The sequence below is a fragment of the Hevea brasiliensis genome, chromosome 10, assembly GCF_030052815.1.
Source record: "Hevea brasiliensis isolate MT/VB/25A 57/8 chromosome 10, ASM3005281v1, whole genome shotgun sequence".
Classification (NCBI taxonomy): domain Eukaryota; kingdom Viridiplantae; phylum Streptophyta; class Magnoliopsida; order Malpighiales; family Euphorbiaceae; genus Hevea; species Hevea brasiliensis.
In genome coordinates, this window is record NC_079502.1 from 4514071 (window position 1) to 4531631 (window position 17561).

At 29.7% G+C, this 17561-nt stretch overlaps 2 protein-coding genes and 1 pseudogene across 2 annotated transcripts; 1 reads left to right on the forward strand and 2 right to left on the reverse strand.

The window, feature by feature from the left end:
* Positions 1–478: 478 nt before the first annotated feature.
* LOC110631678 (polygalacturonase At1g48100-like) lies at positions 479–3106 on the reverse strand. The gene is made up of 8 exons (XM_058128696.1): positions 2795–3106; positions 2583–2711; positions 2201–2368; positions 2070–2105; positions 1741–1948; positions 1176–1257; positions 980–1088; positions 479–883 (listed from the first exon to the last, which is right to left on the reverse strand). The coding sequence occupies exons 1-8, from the start codon at positions 3053–3055 to the stop codon at positions 479–481; spliced, it is 1398 nt and encodes a 465-aa protein (XP_057984679.1). The 5' UTR covers positions 3056–3106.
* A 1629-nt stretch (positions 3107–4735) lies between these two features.
* On the forward strand, positions 4736–6121 carry LOC110631650 (high affinity nitrate transporter 2.5-like; annotated as a pseudogene).
* Positions 6122–14163: 8042 nt separating this feature from the next.
* LOC131169465 (polygalacturonase At1g48100-like) lies at positions 14164–16721 on the reverse strand. The gene is made up of 8 exons (XM_058128697.1): positions 16461–16721; positions 16249–16377; positions 15867–16034; positions 15736–15771; positions 15410–15617; positions 14861–14942; positions 14665–14773; positions 14164–14568 (listed from the first exon to the last, which is right to left on the reverse strand). The coding sequence occupies exons 1-8, from the start codon at positions 16719–16721 to the stop codon at positions 14164–14166; spliced, it is 1398 nt and encodes a 465-aa protein (XP_057984680.1).
* Between the last annotated feature and the right edge of the window lie 840 nt (positions 16722–17561).

The following is a 17561-nucleotide window of genomic DNA, read 5'->3' on the forward strand; positions in this document are numbered from 1 at the left end:
TAGATTTAATGCATTCCCAATGTTCCTCTTCCTACTTTTATATAGTATATAGATTTAATTAAATAGTACCCATGCTTTAATATATAGTATGTAGTACACTTCTATTCTTTTATTAATTCTTTTTAACAAAAATGGTTAAAATTTTTTAAAAACAATAAAAAGCACAATTTTAAAAAAAAAAAAAAATTGATGATTTTATTTTTTTTTATAAAATTTTTATTTTAAATTACAATAAAAAATTTAATTAAGAAGTTAAGTACAAATAGAGCTATATAATATATGTAATTTGCAACTTCTTTCGTTAGTTAATGTATAAAAAAGAAAAATATTGGTATTATCTTTTAAACAACAACTAAATTAAATTTATTAATTAAAAGAACTATTACAATCATCCCCTTCCCACATTAAAAAAAATTTGCAGAAGGGAAGCATCTAACAGAAAAGTCACAATTAACTATAATTTAAGAGTCATGAGTAGCTAGCACACATGCTCGTGCGAAGACCTTGATGTTCTCTTAAAAAAGCCACCATCCCTTCTTAAGCAATAATCTATACTTGAAGGAACAAGGGGTGCTTGCGATTTCCCATAAGAGTTCCAACACAAAGCCTGCTTGAAACTTGTGTATCCTTGAGAGGGTTTCAACTGAATATTAATCAGATCAACATCTATGCATGGCACATTACTGCTGCAAGCTAAATAAATAGGTTGCACTGTGTAACTCCCAATTATTTGATCATATCTAACACCAGAAATTGCTACAGCTTCTGTTTGGTTCTTGCAGATATGCTTGTCACAATAGAATTGATCTATTATTATGGGGTACTTGACGTTTGATACTTGGATGTTGGAAAATGATATGTTCTTCACCAATCCAATCCCTCCCTGCTAGATCCAAATTCTTTAGCTAAAAAATAGAATTATGCAGTAATTAATTATTTATTAGTTTTGATCAATATCAGAAGCATTTATTTTAGGTACCTGCCATGTCTTTATTCTAGCTCCAGCTAGAGTATTTTGCAGTGAGACTTTCTCCACAATGATATTGGAGACACATGCAACACTTTTATCCTTCCCAAGTCCTCCTACACTGAAATTATATATAAGAAAATAAAATATTATTCAATTGATGTTGATCAATATGAGAATTAAATTCTTTGTAATTAATAAAATCTACCTTATACCATGTCCTGGACCACAGTTGATATGATGAACATGGATGTTGGAGCAACCAGTTTGTATGGATATACAGTCATCTCCTGCCAAAAGTGAGAGTCCAATAATATATTAGCATCGGAATTCAGAAGCCATATCCTATATATATATATATATATATATATATATATATATATTTGGCTATACCTGCAGGCTAGCCTACTTGCTAATAATTAAAACAAGGGCCAGAGAATACACTAAACTGAAAAGTTGGCTGTATTGGAACTTTTTGTTCATGCTTGTCTCAAAAGTTAGTTTAGTGACAGTTATACCGTTTAAAATTTAATTGAACCTAACATATTTTCCTCACAAACAGATAACCTTTTTATTTTCTTTTATTGCTTTTTTCGTATGTGGCAGAAGTAGATTGCTTTTTCTGTGCAATTCTAGCGTGCCATGCACCATTGAGTCAATACCCAACTCAAGTTATGTGATCGAACATTAGCCACCTATTGAAGCATGATCTAATATGTTCTAAATTCATCTTATATGATATAATTAACATAAGTGAATTTCTTGGTTCTTACCAGATCCAATACTAGAATGCTGAATTTCTACATCTTGTGTGTTCTGCAGGTGAATTCCATCGGTATTGGGGCTATTCTCAGGTGATGAAATGGTTATATTGTTAACCTTGATCCTCTTTGAATTGTCAAATTTCAGATGGCATTGTGGGCTATTTACAATTTCAATGTCTCGAACTGTGACATTATAGCTAGCATAAAATCTCAAAGCCTTCAAAGAAGAGGAAATTAATTCATAACGTTCCAATTATCAGTAGACATAGTCAGACAAAATTAAAACTGTGATCATAAAATAAAAGCAACAAAAACAAAACTTGGAAGAAATGGCTTACTGTTGGTCTCATATCAGGAATGTGCTTGGATTTCTTCTGCAGAAATACATCACAAAACAGCTTTAGCATTTTTCCTATTTCTTTTTTACTTTTTATTTTCCAAATGTTTGAAGAATATATAATTGCCAAACCTGAATAAAATAGACACTAGAGGGACTCCACCAATCGAAGCCTTGACCATTGACAGTGCCAGTACCTTGAATAGTGAAGTCATGCACCCACTTGAAGTTAAGCCATTGAAACAGGCTGGATTTAGGCCATGAACCCGCTTCTGGAGGAGCTAAGAGAGTTCCATCAATCTGTAATTGGCATGGAATTCCACTTACATTACATCAGCTTGGTGTGTAAATCATTTTATTATAAAGATATGTAAATATTAATACATGACTTCAATGTACAATTAAATCAAGGTTAAAAAAAGCCTGACAAAGAATATACCCCTTTGCCCTGTTGCATTTCTTTATTCAAGTGTAGTAGTCAGTGAGATCAGCTAAAAAAGAAGAGAGAGCAAACCTGAAGAACAAGGTGAGGCACACATGGACCTTGAAGAGTTATGGGCTTGACAAGGAACTTGAATTCTGCTGGGATTTCTACTGTAGCTCCAGGGACCTCACAGGCAGCTTTCCATGCAGATAGAAGGGCCTGTTTGGTTCAACATTTCACCAAATTATAATGTAGCAAAGGTAGGAGGAGAAAGAATTGTTGAACTTTTGGCCATTACATACCTTAGAATCATCAGAAACTCCATCACCCTTGGCTCCAAATGACAAAATATTGAAAAAGCTCGATTGGGTAGGATATGAAACACGGTGAGGAAGAGGGGCTGGTGCTGGGCCTGGAATATTAGCTGAACCTTTGAGATGCTTACTGGGTTTGCTCTTCTTGCTGTGTTGCTTTCTTGCGTCCACAATGATGGCTAACATAGTAAAGGCAGCCATTATGACAAATATGAAAAATAGAAGAGATATACTCTTGTTTCTCTTCATCTTCACAATCCTTTTCTTCTCCTTTCCTGGAATATGGTCTCCTGGAGAATTAATGAGAACTAGTCTGGCTCTGGTTGAGATTGTGGAGTGAGCCGTTATGCATGGTTATATAATGGTATAATTTGCGAGCAAGCTTAGAGTATTTAATAATAAGATTATATTAACACTTTTTATCTATTTGTGGTTTTCTTTATTGCCATCAAGTGTACAAGAACTTTTTTTTTGTGGTAGAAGAGCGTACAAGAACTTTAGTGTATTTTAGGAGAAATTATAAAATAAAATGGTGATTCTATATAAAATGTTTATATAAAATGACAAGCCAATAAAATATAAATAAGTATATATAAATAAGTCCCATTAAATAATAACTGTTTGATGGTGAATTTAAAAAAAATAATTACTTAATTATTTTAAATATTTGTTTATATCTGATTGATTTGTCATTTCATGTAAACTCCCTACATAAAATGAAATATTTAATGTAGACAAATATTTTTGTTCATGGAATGACAAGTCAATGAAATATGGACAAGTGTATAAAAATAGGTTCATTAAATAATAATTTTTTGATGGTGAATTTAAAAAAAAAATAATTACTCAATCATTTTAAATATTTGTCTATCTTTGATTAGTTTGTCATTCCATGTAAATTATCTGTATAAAATGACGACTTCACAATATAATTATTCAATCAGGTGTTTAGTTTATGTATAAGTAGAAATCATAAGTAGATTAATATTTAATTTAGTATATAAGTTAAAAAAATACTTAAAATAATTCAGAAATTATATATAAAAATATCTTATTTATGACTATTCTATTTGTTTTAAAACTATTCTTTAACCAAATAAAAGACTATATTATACTAATAATTTTTAAAAATATAAACATTATCTTATTTTAATAACAATCGCACTTAATTAAATATTCTTTTTGTAATTTTAATAAATTATATTACTTTTAAGCACTTTTTAATCAAATAGTTAAATTATTTAAAAATTATTTTTAAATAATTTTACCAAACAGTTAACTATTTACTTTTAATTTGACTTATAAATTTAAAAATATATTTTAAATTAAAATTTAAAAGTAAGAAACTAAACCAAATATTTTGTCACGACCCAACCTATGGGCCGGACCGGCACTAGGACCTGGGCCAGGCTAAAGCCCCCGAGGCCCATAGTAAGCCTAACTATTCATTAACCCAACTCTAAGGCCCATTTGGGCCTAAATTCAAGAAACCAACCGGAAAGAGTACGGCCATAAAGTGGACCTTTCAACGGGGAGTTTTTTACTCACCCGACCTGTAAACAAAATATATCATCAATTGGGGAGCTCAGCTCACTCTCCACATACTCATATCAGCATCAAAAAATAAATGGGAGCTCAGCTTCCTCATCCAATCCATCCAACATGCATATAAAATTTTACAAGTCCACATGATAATTTATATTACAGACCCGAATAATTTAAATATCTCTAACACATGCGGAAATTCTAGAAGTTTATAGAATTACACAAATACTGATAAACTACCTGTGAGGGAGAAAAGCAGGTTAACCTAAAAAATATATCCTCCTGTGGCCTGAAAAATATTGAACAGGAGTGAGCGTTCGACTCAGAGAGTAAAATATCAATTTTAACTATAATCTCTATAACTATCTAGAACTAATGCAACCTGTAGAGTGAAATGCAACATCAACAACATATGGGATGAGCTCCATGTTTTCAGCCCCAGTAGTTGGCACCGCTAATGGCGTTGCAGGTGGCTGGGGCAACCTTGGTGGTGGAGCAACACAGCTGATTATGCCCCTTGTGTTTGGCCTAATCCGCGACATCGGAGCAGAAGAAATTTACAGCTTGGGGAATTGCATTTTTCGTCCCTGCCCTGTTTCAAATGTTATCAGCATTTGCAGTATTGATCTTTGGCCAGGATCTGCCAGATGGGAACTTCAGGAGGCTACAGAAATCAGGGGATAAAGCCAAAGATAAATTCTCAAACGTCTTCTATCATGGGGTTAAAAATTACAGAGGGTGGATCCTGGCATTAACTTACGGGTACTGTTTTGGGGTGGAGCTGACAATTGACAATATAATAGCAGAATATTTTTACGATAGATTTGATCTGAAACTACACACAGCAGGAATTATTGCAGCAAGTTTCGGATTAGCAAATATCGTTTCTAGACCAGCTGGAGGACTGATTTCAGATGTAGTGGCAACGAGGTTTGCAATGAGGGGTAGGTTGTGGGCTTTGTGGATAGTGCAGACATTAGGAGGTGTACTCTGCTTCATTCTTGGACGAGTGGGATCCTTAACTGCATCCATCGCAGTGATGATTGCTTTCTCTTTCTTCTGCCAAGCGGCATGTGGGCTAACGTTTGGTGTGGTTCCTTTTGTCTCTAGGAGGTAATTAAGATTTCTACTCCCACTTAATCCCATTTCTATCTCACAGAGTTTAAATTCTAATAATACAACCATGTCTCATTCTTCAGGTCATTAGGGCTAATATCTGGTATGACAGGAGGTGGTGGAAATGTGGGTGCAGTTCTTACACAGCTAATTTTCTTCAAAGGATCCAGATACTCCAAAGAAAGGGGCATAACACTCATGGGTATCATGATTATGTGCTGCACTCTACCAAAATGTCTGATATACTTCCCACAATGGGGTGGAATGTTTTGTGGACCATCATCTAAAAAGATTGCTACAGAAGAAGACTATTACATGTGTGAATGGAATTCAAAGGAGAAGGAGCAAGGATTACATCAGGCAAGCTTAAAATTTGCTGATAACAGTAGAAGTGAAAGAGGAAGTGAAAGAGACAGAAGAGCAGACTCTGAAACCAGGCCACCTAATCAGACCTCATCTACAAACGTCTAGTCTATGTACTCCAGTTTCTCAAATATGAGCTTAGCAAGTAAAGGTAATGTCCATCTGTGATATTCAAGTTCCAGATTGCAAACTGTAAAAGCATTTGATATGTAGCCTAAATCATCTCGAAGACCTTATGCGTCCATATTTTCTATTAAGGCAAGCACTTAGGCTCTTCTTTCTTCCAAGCCATATTGCAGCGTTAACAAAAACTTTTTGCATGGGTATCTGAAACTTTTCATTCCTTTAATCCAGACATGGATGGTTTTCTCTTAGATGAAGAAGGTGAATTAAATTAAATAGACATGAAGGCTGATCCATGGCTGACATTTAAAGAGAGAAGAAACTATCATCTATTAACTAGTCATTGCATCTGGTTTCATAACAATATTCTTCTCATTAGCATCGTTATCCCTTGAATTGAAAGACAATAGACCTGCCAACTCACACTCCTCCCTTAGGTATAGATTCTATGTCTGCCACTGGTTGGGTATGCCAAAGAAGATATCTAAGAAAGTGAAATACAAAAGCAAATTGATTTTAGGCACTATCAGATATAAATATTAGCCAAAAAGCATGTAAATACAAAGCAAGTTACAGTCTCTTACATTGGAATGAATCATATTTAAAACTCAATGCAACAAAAATGCTGATCCCATGGTCTATCTATAGAGAGATTATATTCTAATTAACCTCTATTACGATCCCACATTGTTGCTAAACAACTTGTTAGAGGTTAATAACTCCTTAGACACTTTCCTTTTATAAATTGATTTTCAATGGTGAATTCTACCTAGAGGGTCATGCTCCTGTGTTGGCCCATGAGATACTTTATTATTAAAGATTTTAGCTAATAGGATTGAAATATATATATTTTTTTCTTAGATGATTAAGAGGCCAGTTAAGCCCACATAAATACAATGAAAGAAATCATCATAATGGTATTTTGCTTTCGTTAAACTGTTTAGCCCCTCCGTTAATTTTTTTTGTTAGTCAATATTAGTTAAACTACTATTTAGTTCATCTATTTTAGTGAAATTAATTAGTTAGTTTCTATATTTTAAAAAATTCATTAGTTAGTCCCTATAATCCCTATTATTTGACTCTATTAATTATTTAGTCACATAATTATTTTTTATACCTAAATTATTCTAATCCTCTCCCACTTAATCTTCTCTTATCCACTATTATTTCTCTATCATATTTCTTCTCTTCTACATCCATATTCTTCTTCCCCTCATCCTCTATTTGTTTTTATCTGTTGATAAAAATGGTACAAGACTACACAGAAAAATTTATCAACTTTCTTGAATTTCTAAGTAATTAAGAAAAATTATTTTCCAGTAAAGAAAACACAAAAATGATATTTAAGGAATTGGAAATTTAAAAAAAAAAATTATAAATTTATATTTAGTCTCCACATAACAAAATTTCTATTTTTATCTAATAATATATTTTTTAAAATATATAAACTAATTAATTAATTTCACTAAAATAGAGAGATTAAATAATAATATTTTTCAAAATATAGAATCAACTAATTAAATTTCTTAAAATAAAGAAACAAAATAGTAGTTTGAATAATATGAATAACAAAAAATTTAATAGAATGACTAAATAGTTTAACAGAAGCAAAGCATGAGGACTAAATAGTATATTTTTCAAAATATAGGAATCAAATAATTAGTTTTAATAAAATACAAAGATTAATCAGTAATTTTCCCTTACATTTATTTAACCACAATATCTCAAACACTTTTTTTTTTCGAAGAATGCCTCAAACGCTTGACAACTACTCTTGGAAATCTAAATTGTAACACCCCAAAATTTTATTAATTATGAGTATTTTTGATATTTAAATTTTATTTAAATTTTAAAAATATATTTGGAGTCGTATTTTTTTTTTTTTTTTTGGAATTTTTTTTTTTTTTTGGACCTTTTTTAGGGTCGATAAAAAAAAAAAAAAAAAATCCTTTCCTTTTTTCTTCTCGCGCGTCTCTCTCTTCTTTTTCCGCATTAAATGAGAGCTTAAAAAAAAAAAAAAATTTATGTACTAACCCCGTGTTATGGGCTGGTTATAGTTATATTCTCAAAAATTAAATTGACCGGGGTTGGAAATTCGAGTTCGGCACTGCAGGCCAAAAAAAGTCTCCGAAATTGATTTTGCCTTGATCCCCATTGTCCCCCCCCCAGCGAGTCCCCCGGCGGTCGGAATCGGAATAAAACCTAACCTTTTTTTTTTTTTTTTTCTTTTATTTAAATAAAAAAAAAAAAAAAAAAAATAAAATTAAAAATTTTAGAAAAATTACGATTCTTTCTTTTATAATGCAATAATATAATATAGGAGAGGAGGGTTTTATAAAAATGATCAATAATAAGGACTAAATTGAAATTTTTGTATTGTTGATGTGCGTTTTAGCCCTTTTTGCGAGTTTAGTAGGTAGGTAGTAGGGGGAGACTGATTTTTTTTCGACTTACGGCGTAATTGGTCTTTTTTTTTTTTTTGTTGTATTGTGTTGTGTAAATATTAATTTTAATTATAATTTCGATATTATATATATATTCATGCCCATGCATCACTTATATGAATATATTTATGTAGTTAAACTCTAGGCACGATTTATGTTGCATTTCATAATTAATGTGTGCCATGATGTTGTTGTTGTATTAATTTGCGCGCGGCGTGCGTTGGCGTCGTGTGTGGTGTGGGTGGACTATGGATTTTGATGCTATGATGTGAATATGATGTTAATGTTGCATTTCACTCTACAAGTTTGCATTAGTTTGATAGTTATAGAGATTATAGTTAAGATTGATATTGTTTATCCATGTTTGTGTAATTTTAATTACTCCTAGAATTTCATGTGTGTTAGCAAATTTATTTGAATTTGTTTTATCATGTTGGACTGTAAACTTAAATATGTTATGCATGTTGATGGATTGGATGAGGAGTGAACTCCCATTTATTTTATGTTGATGAGTATGTGGACTAAATAATAAACTAAAGCTAATAAGAACCTAGACAAGGTACATATTATTCAAGAGGCATTTGGATTACTAATGCTAATCTTCATATACACTAATTAACTAGTAACTAACAACTTAATGATGAGTTTCACAAAATTGAAACAAGTCAGGAGTCACGTAGCTGGAGAAAATCGTAAGAATTTCCTAATCATGTCCACCAAAACAATCTTTAGTCCATACTCTGAAAATACCACCGCAACCTTGGACCCGTGGAATGTCTTGACCAAACGAAGACTCGACTCAGTCCAACAAAAACCCTCATTAAGCACGGTTTCTGCACAGTTCCAAGGTCAGGGATTTGATAGGCTGGGACTTGAGGAGGTGGCAGTGAGATTTCAGGATTTGTTGGGAGTTGAGGCGTTGATGGTGAGAATGGAACTGGATTTTGAATTGCTGGTGCGGTAGGGCTGGGGACGAAAGGGTTTGGCAAATTGGATTGGCATTGGCGTATACATGTGCAATATCTATCATTTGAACCTCGCCCCATCTGAACCCATCTTACCTCATATGGGCACCCAGAACAATAAGCAGAATAGCCACAATCTGCATTTGTGGCTTCTGAACTACCACTAACTCTTGCTACTTGTGACACATGAATTTTAAAGGGAAAGTATCTCTTCTTCCTTTGATTATGTAATGGGTGGGAACGAGTCTGTCACTTGTTGAACAATATGAATTTAATATACATATTAGTTTTATTATATAAATTTTACTCACAGTATTGGTATACTGCTTGTTTGTGGGGCAAAAAAAATATAATGTGGGTGACCGTGGGCGTGGGGTACTGGGGATTAAAGTGTCTGCTGGGCGGTGCATGCTTGTTCAACAACCACCAACACCACCACCGCATTCACCATAAAAAAAGGGGGTGCATATATAAAATAGCCATTCAATTAAATGGAGTTTGTAAGTAGAAATTTTCAGTAAAAGTTCCGTTGCTTTAATTACTATACTTTTTATATGTTATAAAAAAATTGAAATCGTTTGAGGTTTTTTTTTGTCGAAGATAAATATACACATAAAAATTCAGAAAAGAAATATGTTTCTTAGTAAAATTATGATCAATTTCATTAATATATCATCTAAGATAAGAAATAAAGAAAAAAAAATATAAATTCAAATATATTATAAGATAAAGTGACCAAAATGCCTAAAACATCTAACAACTAATTAAAATCTAAATAATATACTAATAAAATAATATTGATTAAGATAGCTAAGATCCTAATATTGAGGCATTCGTCTTCAAATATATATACTAATAAAGAAATACTAATTGACTAATGTTGAGTTGAGCAATATTGAACCAAAGCAGGAGGTACCCAGTGAGAGACAATGCTAGGAATTCTCTCATCTCCACCAAAGCAATCGTCAGCCCATTGCTTAAACACACTGCAACATCCTTGAGCCATTGGAACATTTTGAAAAGCAGTACCTAAGGAAGCTTCAGCCCAACAAAAGCCCAAATTAACCGCAGATGCTGCGCAGGCTGGAGACAATGCTAATGGTACACTTGGGACTCGAGGGGTTGATGGTGCTGGTAGGTTGGGGCTAGGGAAAGAAGGGTTTGATGGGCATTGGCATACACATGTGCATTGACTCCCGATTGAACCTCTCCCAATTTGAAACGTCCTTATTTCATAAGGGCACCCAAAACAAGAAGCAGTGCAGCCACAATCATCTCCAGATGCAGCCTCTGAAAGCCTTGCTAAGCACACAAGCACGAGAACAAATATCAACCCAATTGAAGACCCCATCTTTCTTTTTGCTACAATATATCTTCTTGCATATATTTTAGTGTGATTTTGTTTTTGTTGAGCAGCTAGCTCGGCTATTTATAGCATACCCATCACATATTTTGAATTTATCACAATAACCAAGATTGAATTGTATTTTAATTCTTTTACCGTTTAATATGATGAATTTCTACCATAATTTAATTATAATATTTGAATCACAAAGGGAAACTATATGTGGTACAAACTTATCATTTAATATTTTCAAGCAGAAAATTAATTTGTAATTATAATTCTACGACCCAATTTACTATTAATATAAGATAAAATTATATATTTAATAAATAAATTCTATTATATATTTTATATTTTGACATCGTGTTATCATGAATTAATTTTATAATAAGATCAAATTGTTATGCAAACAAAGTCCTTCATAGTATCTACTTACGTTCTCTCTCTTTCTTTAATATAATTAATTATTTTATATTTATAAACATTTAAATACTTTAATTTAATTTCTTTGATAAAACGTTAATCGGATGAGATAAGATAATCATGTTATTTACAATATTAGGACTCATTAAAACAAGAACCAATTCAATTAAATATTAGATTGACTGACTGCATGTTCACATAGGTATTTTTAAATTCATTTATTATTGTAGTATTAATATATTAAAATTTTAATTTTTATAATTATATTTAATTAATCTGATTTATTCGAATTGACTAAAAAAAATTTAAACTAGTTGGATTAAACTAGGAAACCAAGCTAGCCTTTTAAAATTCAATTTAGTTTTTTATTTTATTTTTTTTTATCATTAATATGTTATTTAAAAAAAAAAATTTAAGCATGTAGAAAGGTTTATTTTACCTATGATAGAGTTAATTTAATTGATATATATATATATATATTCAAGTTTATATTCAAGTTCAACTCTTTTATATGTAATTTTTTTTATTAATTTTTTTTATATATAATATAATATTATTATAATATATTAATTTTTAATATTTAATTAAATTTAATTATTTATTATCATAATTTAATTACCATAATATGTCAATTTTTAGCATTTTTTATTTATTCAAAATTAGAACTTTCATTAGTTACAATTGGACTATAACTCTGGAAGTCTAATTTTGGATTTCACCAACAAATTTTAGTAAAATAATTATAAAATTAATTTAAATAATAAAATTTAAAATAAATTAATTTTTAATAACCAATTAAATTAAGTCCTTCATTATTATAATATTAAATTATTATGAATATTTTTGACCATTCCATTATTCCTTTTTTTCCACTTTTATTAATTAGTTTTTGTTAAACGTATGTAATTTATTTATATATAATTTTATAATAATTTGTTGTATATAGTATAATATCACCATAATGTATTTATTTCCATTGATCAATTAAGTTTAGCCCTTTATTATTATAATATCAAATTATCATTACTATACTTTACTCTAATTTTAAAATATTTTTGTTATATTTAAAATATTTTGTATTTTTAAATATGCATCATGTAAAAATCATTTTATAATATTATATTATTATTTTGTAATAGTTATATTTTATAAAATAGAATAATTAATGATCAATCTTATTTAATAAATTAAGTCTAACATTTTTAGTTTGAAATAAGATGTATATATAAAAAACATTGACGTGATATATAAGAGTTATGAAGATTTTATTTAATAAAAAAATTATAGTTAATTTCTTTTTGTATAATTAACATTTTCTTTATTTATGAAAAAAGGCTGGCTTTCTCTTTTTTTTTTTCAATCAAATTATATTTATATAATCCTAATTTTATTAAAATTTTAATTTTAATATTACTCAACATTTTTTTTTAAATTACTCAACATCTTACACGATAAAATTGTGAAAGAGAAAATTTCCTTTTTTTTTTAATAAGAGATAATTTCCTTTTAATTACTCAAATTTTATTTTTATTTTTTATTATATTTTTTAAAAATTTAAATTATATTATATTTTGGAGAGTTAATATATAAAAATTATAATATAATATTTTAAATTAATTAAATAAAATTAGTTTCAAACGATTTAAATTATTATTTACTAAATCTAGTTCATATAAATAATATTGTGTAAAATAGAATTCAAGTTCATGTAGAACTATGAAAAAATAATAAATTAATATTAAGTGAAATAGAAATTAAATAAATATATCAAAAATTAATATTAATATTTTAAATAAAATAAAATAATTTTTTTATTGTTATTATAATAAATTAGTTTGGGTATTTTTTACAATCTTAACATTCTCTCTTCTTCCCATTTTTATCTATAATATCTATCTGTCATATATATATATATATATATATATATGAATGAATGAATGAATGAATGAATGAGAGGCAAACTTATAAATCATCAAAATACTTACTTTTTAAAATTATTTACAATATTATAAAAATACAAATAAAAGGAATTATAAAAAATAAAGAAACATGATTATTATATACCGTATATTTTAATAGGATTAAATTTTAAATTAAAATAATTTGTATATTATAATAAAGTAATAAATTTTAATAATTAATTAAAAATCAGCCTCCATAAAACGTTGTTAGTTCAATCCTATATATATATATATATAAACATAACACTTATTTAAAACTTTTTTTTAATGTGAATTTAAGATTTCTTAGTAAAATTTATGCTTTCTTAAAAAATATATAAATTTATAATTTCTTAGTTAATTATTTTTCATAAAATTGATAATTTTTTTTGAAAAAATTTCCAAACACAATTGTTTTTAAGAAATATGAATTTCTTTTTCAAAAGTTTATTTTTAATTAAGTAGAAGTTACATATAAGTAGGTTAAGAATTTTAAATTTATAATAATTTCAAAATTAATTTGAATAATAATAAAATTATATAATTATAAATAATATAAATGATGAAGCGTATTGTTGGCATTCCCAATGTTCCCCTTCCCACTTCTATATAGTATATAGATTTAATGCATTCTCAATGTTCCTTTTCTTTCTTTTATATAGTATATAGATTTAATTAAATAGTACCCATGCTTTAATATATAGTATGTAGTACACTTCTATTCTTTTATTAATTCTTTTTAACAAAAATGGTTAAAAAATTTTTAAAAAAATAAAAAGCACAATTTAAAAAAAAAAGAATTAATGATTTTATTTATTTTTTTATAAAATTTTTATTTTAAATTACAATAAAAAATTTAATTAAGAAGTTAAGTACAAATAGAGCTATATAAATATGTAATTTGCAACTTCTTTCGTTAGTTAATGTATAAAAAAGAAAAATATTAGTATTATCTTTTAAACAACAACTAAATTAAATTTATTAATTAAAAGAACTATTACAATCATCGCCTTCCCACATTAAAAAAAATTTGCAGAAGGGAAGCATCTAACAGAAAAGTCACAATTAACTATAATTTAAGAGTCATGAGTAGCTAGCACACATGCTCGTGCGAAGACCTTGATGTTCTCTTAACAAAGCCACCATCCCTTCTTAAGCAATAATCTATACTTGAAGGAACAAGGAGTGCTTGCGATTTCCCATAAGAGTTCCAACACAAAGCCTGCTTGAAACTTGTGTATCCTTGAGAGGGTTTCAACTGAATATTAATCAGATCAACATCTATGCATGGCACATTACTGCTGCAAGCTAAATAAATAGGTTGCACTGTGTAACTCCCAATTATTTGATCATATCTAACACCAGAAATTGCTACAGCTTCTGTTTGGTTCTTGCAGATATGCTTGTCACAATAGAATTGATCTATTATTATGGGATACTTGACGTTTGATACTTGGATGTTGGAAAATGATATGTTCTTCACCAATCCAATCCCTCCCTGCTAGATCCAAATTCTTTAGCAAAACAATAGAATTATGCAGTAATTAATTATTTATTAGTTTTGATAAATATCAGAAGCATTTATTTTAGGTACCTGCCATGTCTTTATTCTAGCTCCAGCTAGAGTATTTTGCAGTGAGACTTTCTCCACAATGATATTGGAGACACATGCAACACTTTGATCCTTCCCAAGTCCTCCTACACTGAAATTTTATATAAGAAAATAAAATATTATTCAATTGATGTTGATCAATATGAGAATTAAATTCTTTGTAATTAATAAAATCTACCTTATACCATGTCCTGGACCACAGTTGATATGATGAACATGGATGTTGGAGCAACCAGTTTGTATGGATATACAGTCATCTCCTGCCAAAAGTGAGAATCCAATAATATATTAGCATCAGAATTCAGAAACCATATCCTATATATATATATATATATATTTGGCTATACCTGCAGGCTAGCCTACTTGCTAATAATTAAAACAAGGGCCAGAGAATACACTAAACTGAAAAGTTGGCTGTATTGGAACTTTTTGTTCATGCTTGTCTCAAAAGTTAGTTTAGTGACAGTTATACCGTTTAAAATATAATTGAACCTAACATATTTTCCTCACAAACAGATAACCTTTTTGTTTTCTTTTATTGCTTTTTTCGTATGTGGCAGAAGTAGATTGCTTTTTCTGTGCAATTCTAGCGTGCCATGCACCATTGAGTCAATACCCAACTCAAGTTATGTGATCGAACATCAGCCACCTATTGAAGCATGACCTAATATGTTCTAAATTCATCTTATATGATATAATTAACATAAGTGAATTTCTTGGTTCTTACCAGATCCAATACTAGAATGCTGAATTTCTACATCTTGTGTGTTCTGCAGGTGAATTCCATCGGTATTGGGGCTATTCTCAGGTGATGAAATGGTTATATTGTTAACCTTGATCCTCTTTGAATTGTCAAATTTCAGATGGCATTGTGGGCTATTTACAATTTCAATGTCTCGAACTGTGACATTATAGCTAGCATAAAATCTCAAAGCCTTCAAAGAAGAGGAAAATTAATTCATAACGTTCCAATTATCAGTAGACATAGACAAAATTAAAACTGTGATCATAAAATAAAAGCAACAAAAACAAAACTTGGAAGAAATGTCTTACTGTTGGTTTCATATCAGGAATGTGCTTGGATTTCTTCTGCAGAAATACATCACAAAACAGCTTTAGCATTTTTCCTATTTCTTTTTTACTTTTTATTTTCCAAATGTTTGAAGAATATATAATTGCCAAACCTGAATAAAATAGACACTAGAGGGACTCCACCAATCGAAGCCTTGACCATTGACAGTGCCAGTACCTTGAATAGTGAAGTCATGCACCCACTTGAAGTTAAGCCATTGAAACAGGCTGGATTTAGGCCATGAACCCGCTTCTGGAGGAGCTAAGAGAGTTCCATCAATCTGTAATTGGCATGGAATTCCACTTACATTACATCAGCTTGGTGTGTAAATCATTTTATTATAAAGATATGTAAATATTAATACATGACTTCAATGTACAATTAAATCAAGGTTAAAAAAAGCCTGACAAAGAATACACCCCTTTGCCCTGTTGCATTTCTTTATTCAAGTGTAGTAGTCAGTGAGATCAGCTAAAAAAGAAGAGAGAGCAAACCTGAAGAACAAGGTGAGGCACACATGGACCTAGAAGAGTTATGGGCTTGACAAGGAACTTGAATTCTGCTGGGATTTCTACTGTAGCTCCAGGGACCTCACAGGCGGCTTTCCATGCAGATAGAAGGGCCTGATTGGTTCAATATTTCAACAAATTATAATATAGCAAAGGTAGGAGGAAAAAGAATTGTTGAACTTTTGGCCATTACGTACCTTAGAATCATCAGAAACTCCATCACCCTTGGCTCCAAATGACAAAATATTGAAAAAGCTCGATTGGGTAGGATAAGAACCACGGTGAGGAAGAGGGGCTGGTGCTGGGCCTGGAATATTAGCTGAACCTTTGAGATGCTTACTGGGTTTGCTCTTCTTGCTGTGTTGCTTTCTTGCGTCCACAATGATGGCAAAAATAGTGAAGGCAGCCATTATAACAAATATGAAAAATAGAAGAGATACACTCTTGTTTCTCTTCATCTTCACAATCCTTTTCTTCTCCTTTCCTGGAATATGGTCTCCTGGAGAATTAATGATAACTAGTCTGGCTCTGGTTGAGATTGTGGAGTGAGCCGTTATGCATGGTTATATAATGTTATAATTTGCGAGCAAGCTTAGAGTATTTAATAATAAAATTATATTAACACTTTTTATCTATTTGCTGTTTTCTATTGCCATCAAGTGTACAAGAACTTTTTTTTTTTTGTGGTAGAAGAGCGTACAAGAACTTTAGTGTATTTGAGGAGAAATTATAAAATAAAATAGTGATTCCATATAAAATGTCTATATAAAATGACAAGCCAATAAAATATAAATAAGTATATATAAATAAGTCCCATTAAATAATAATTGTCTGATGGTGAATTTAAAAAAATAATTACTTAATCATTTTAAATATTTGTCTATAGATGATTGATTTGTTATTTCACATAAACTCTCTACATAAAATGAAATATTTAATGTAGACAAATATTTGTGTTCATGGAATGACAAGCCAATGAAATATGGACAAGTGCATAGAAATAGGTTCATTAAATAATAATTTTTTAATGGTAAATTTAAAAAAAAAAAATACTCAATCATTTTAAATATTTATCTATATTTGATTAGTTTGTCATTCCATGTAAATTATTTATATGAAATCACGACTCCACAATATAATTATTCAATCAGGTGTTTAGTTTGACTCAGTTAATTTTACTTATAAGTAGATTAATATTTGATTTAGTGTATAAGTTAAAAAAATACTTAAAATAATTCAGAAATCATATATAAAAATATCTTATTTATGACTATTCTATTTATTTTAAAATTATTCTT

What these genes read in the sequence shown, in the direction of transcription:
- LOC110631678 (XM_058128696.1), bottom strand. Translation starts at nt 3,055, where the DNA reads ATGAAGAGAAACAAGAGTATATCTCTTCTATTTTTCATATTTGTCATA. An exon ending in CTAGTGTCTATTTTATTCAG is followed by an intron (nt 2,106 to 2,200) that starts GTTTGGCAATTA and finishes GTATTTCTGCAG; the next exon opens with AAGAAATCCAAGCACATTCC. An exon ending in CTAGAATAAAGACATGGCAG is followed by an intron (nt 884 to 979) that starts GTACCTAAAATA and finishes TGGATCTAGCAG; the next exon opens with GGAGGGATTGGATTGGTGAA.
- LOC131169465 (XM_058128697.1), bottom strand. Translation starts at nt 16,721, where the DNA reads ATGAAGAGAAACAAGAGTGTATCTCTTCTATTTTTCATATTTGTTATA. An exon ending in CTAGTGTCTATTTTATTCAG is followed by an intron (nt 15,772 to 15,866) that starts GTTTGGCAATTA and finishes GTATTTCTGCAG; the next exon opens with AAGAAATCCAAGCACATTCC. An exon ending in GCATTCTAGTATTGGATCTG is followed by an intron (nt 14,943 to 15,409) that starts GTAAGAACCAAG and finishes CACTTTTGGCAG; the next exon opens with GAGATGACTGTATATCCATA.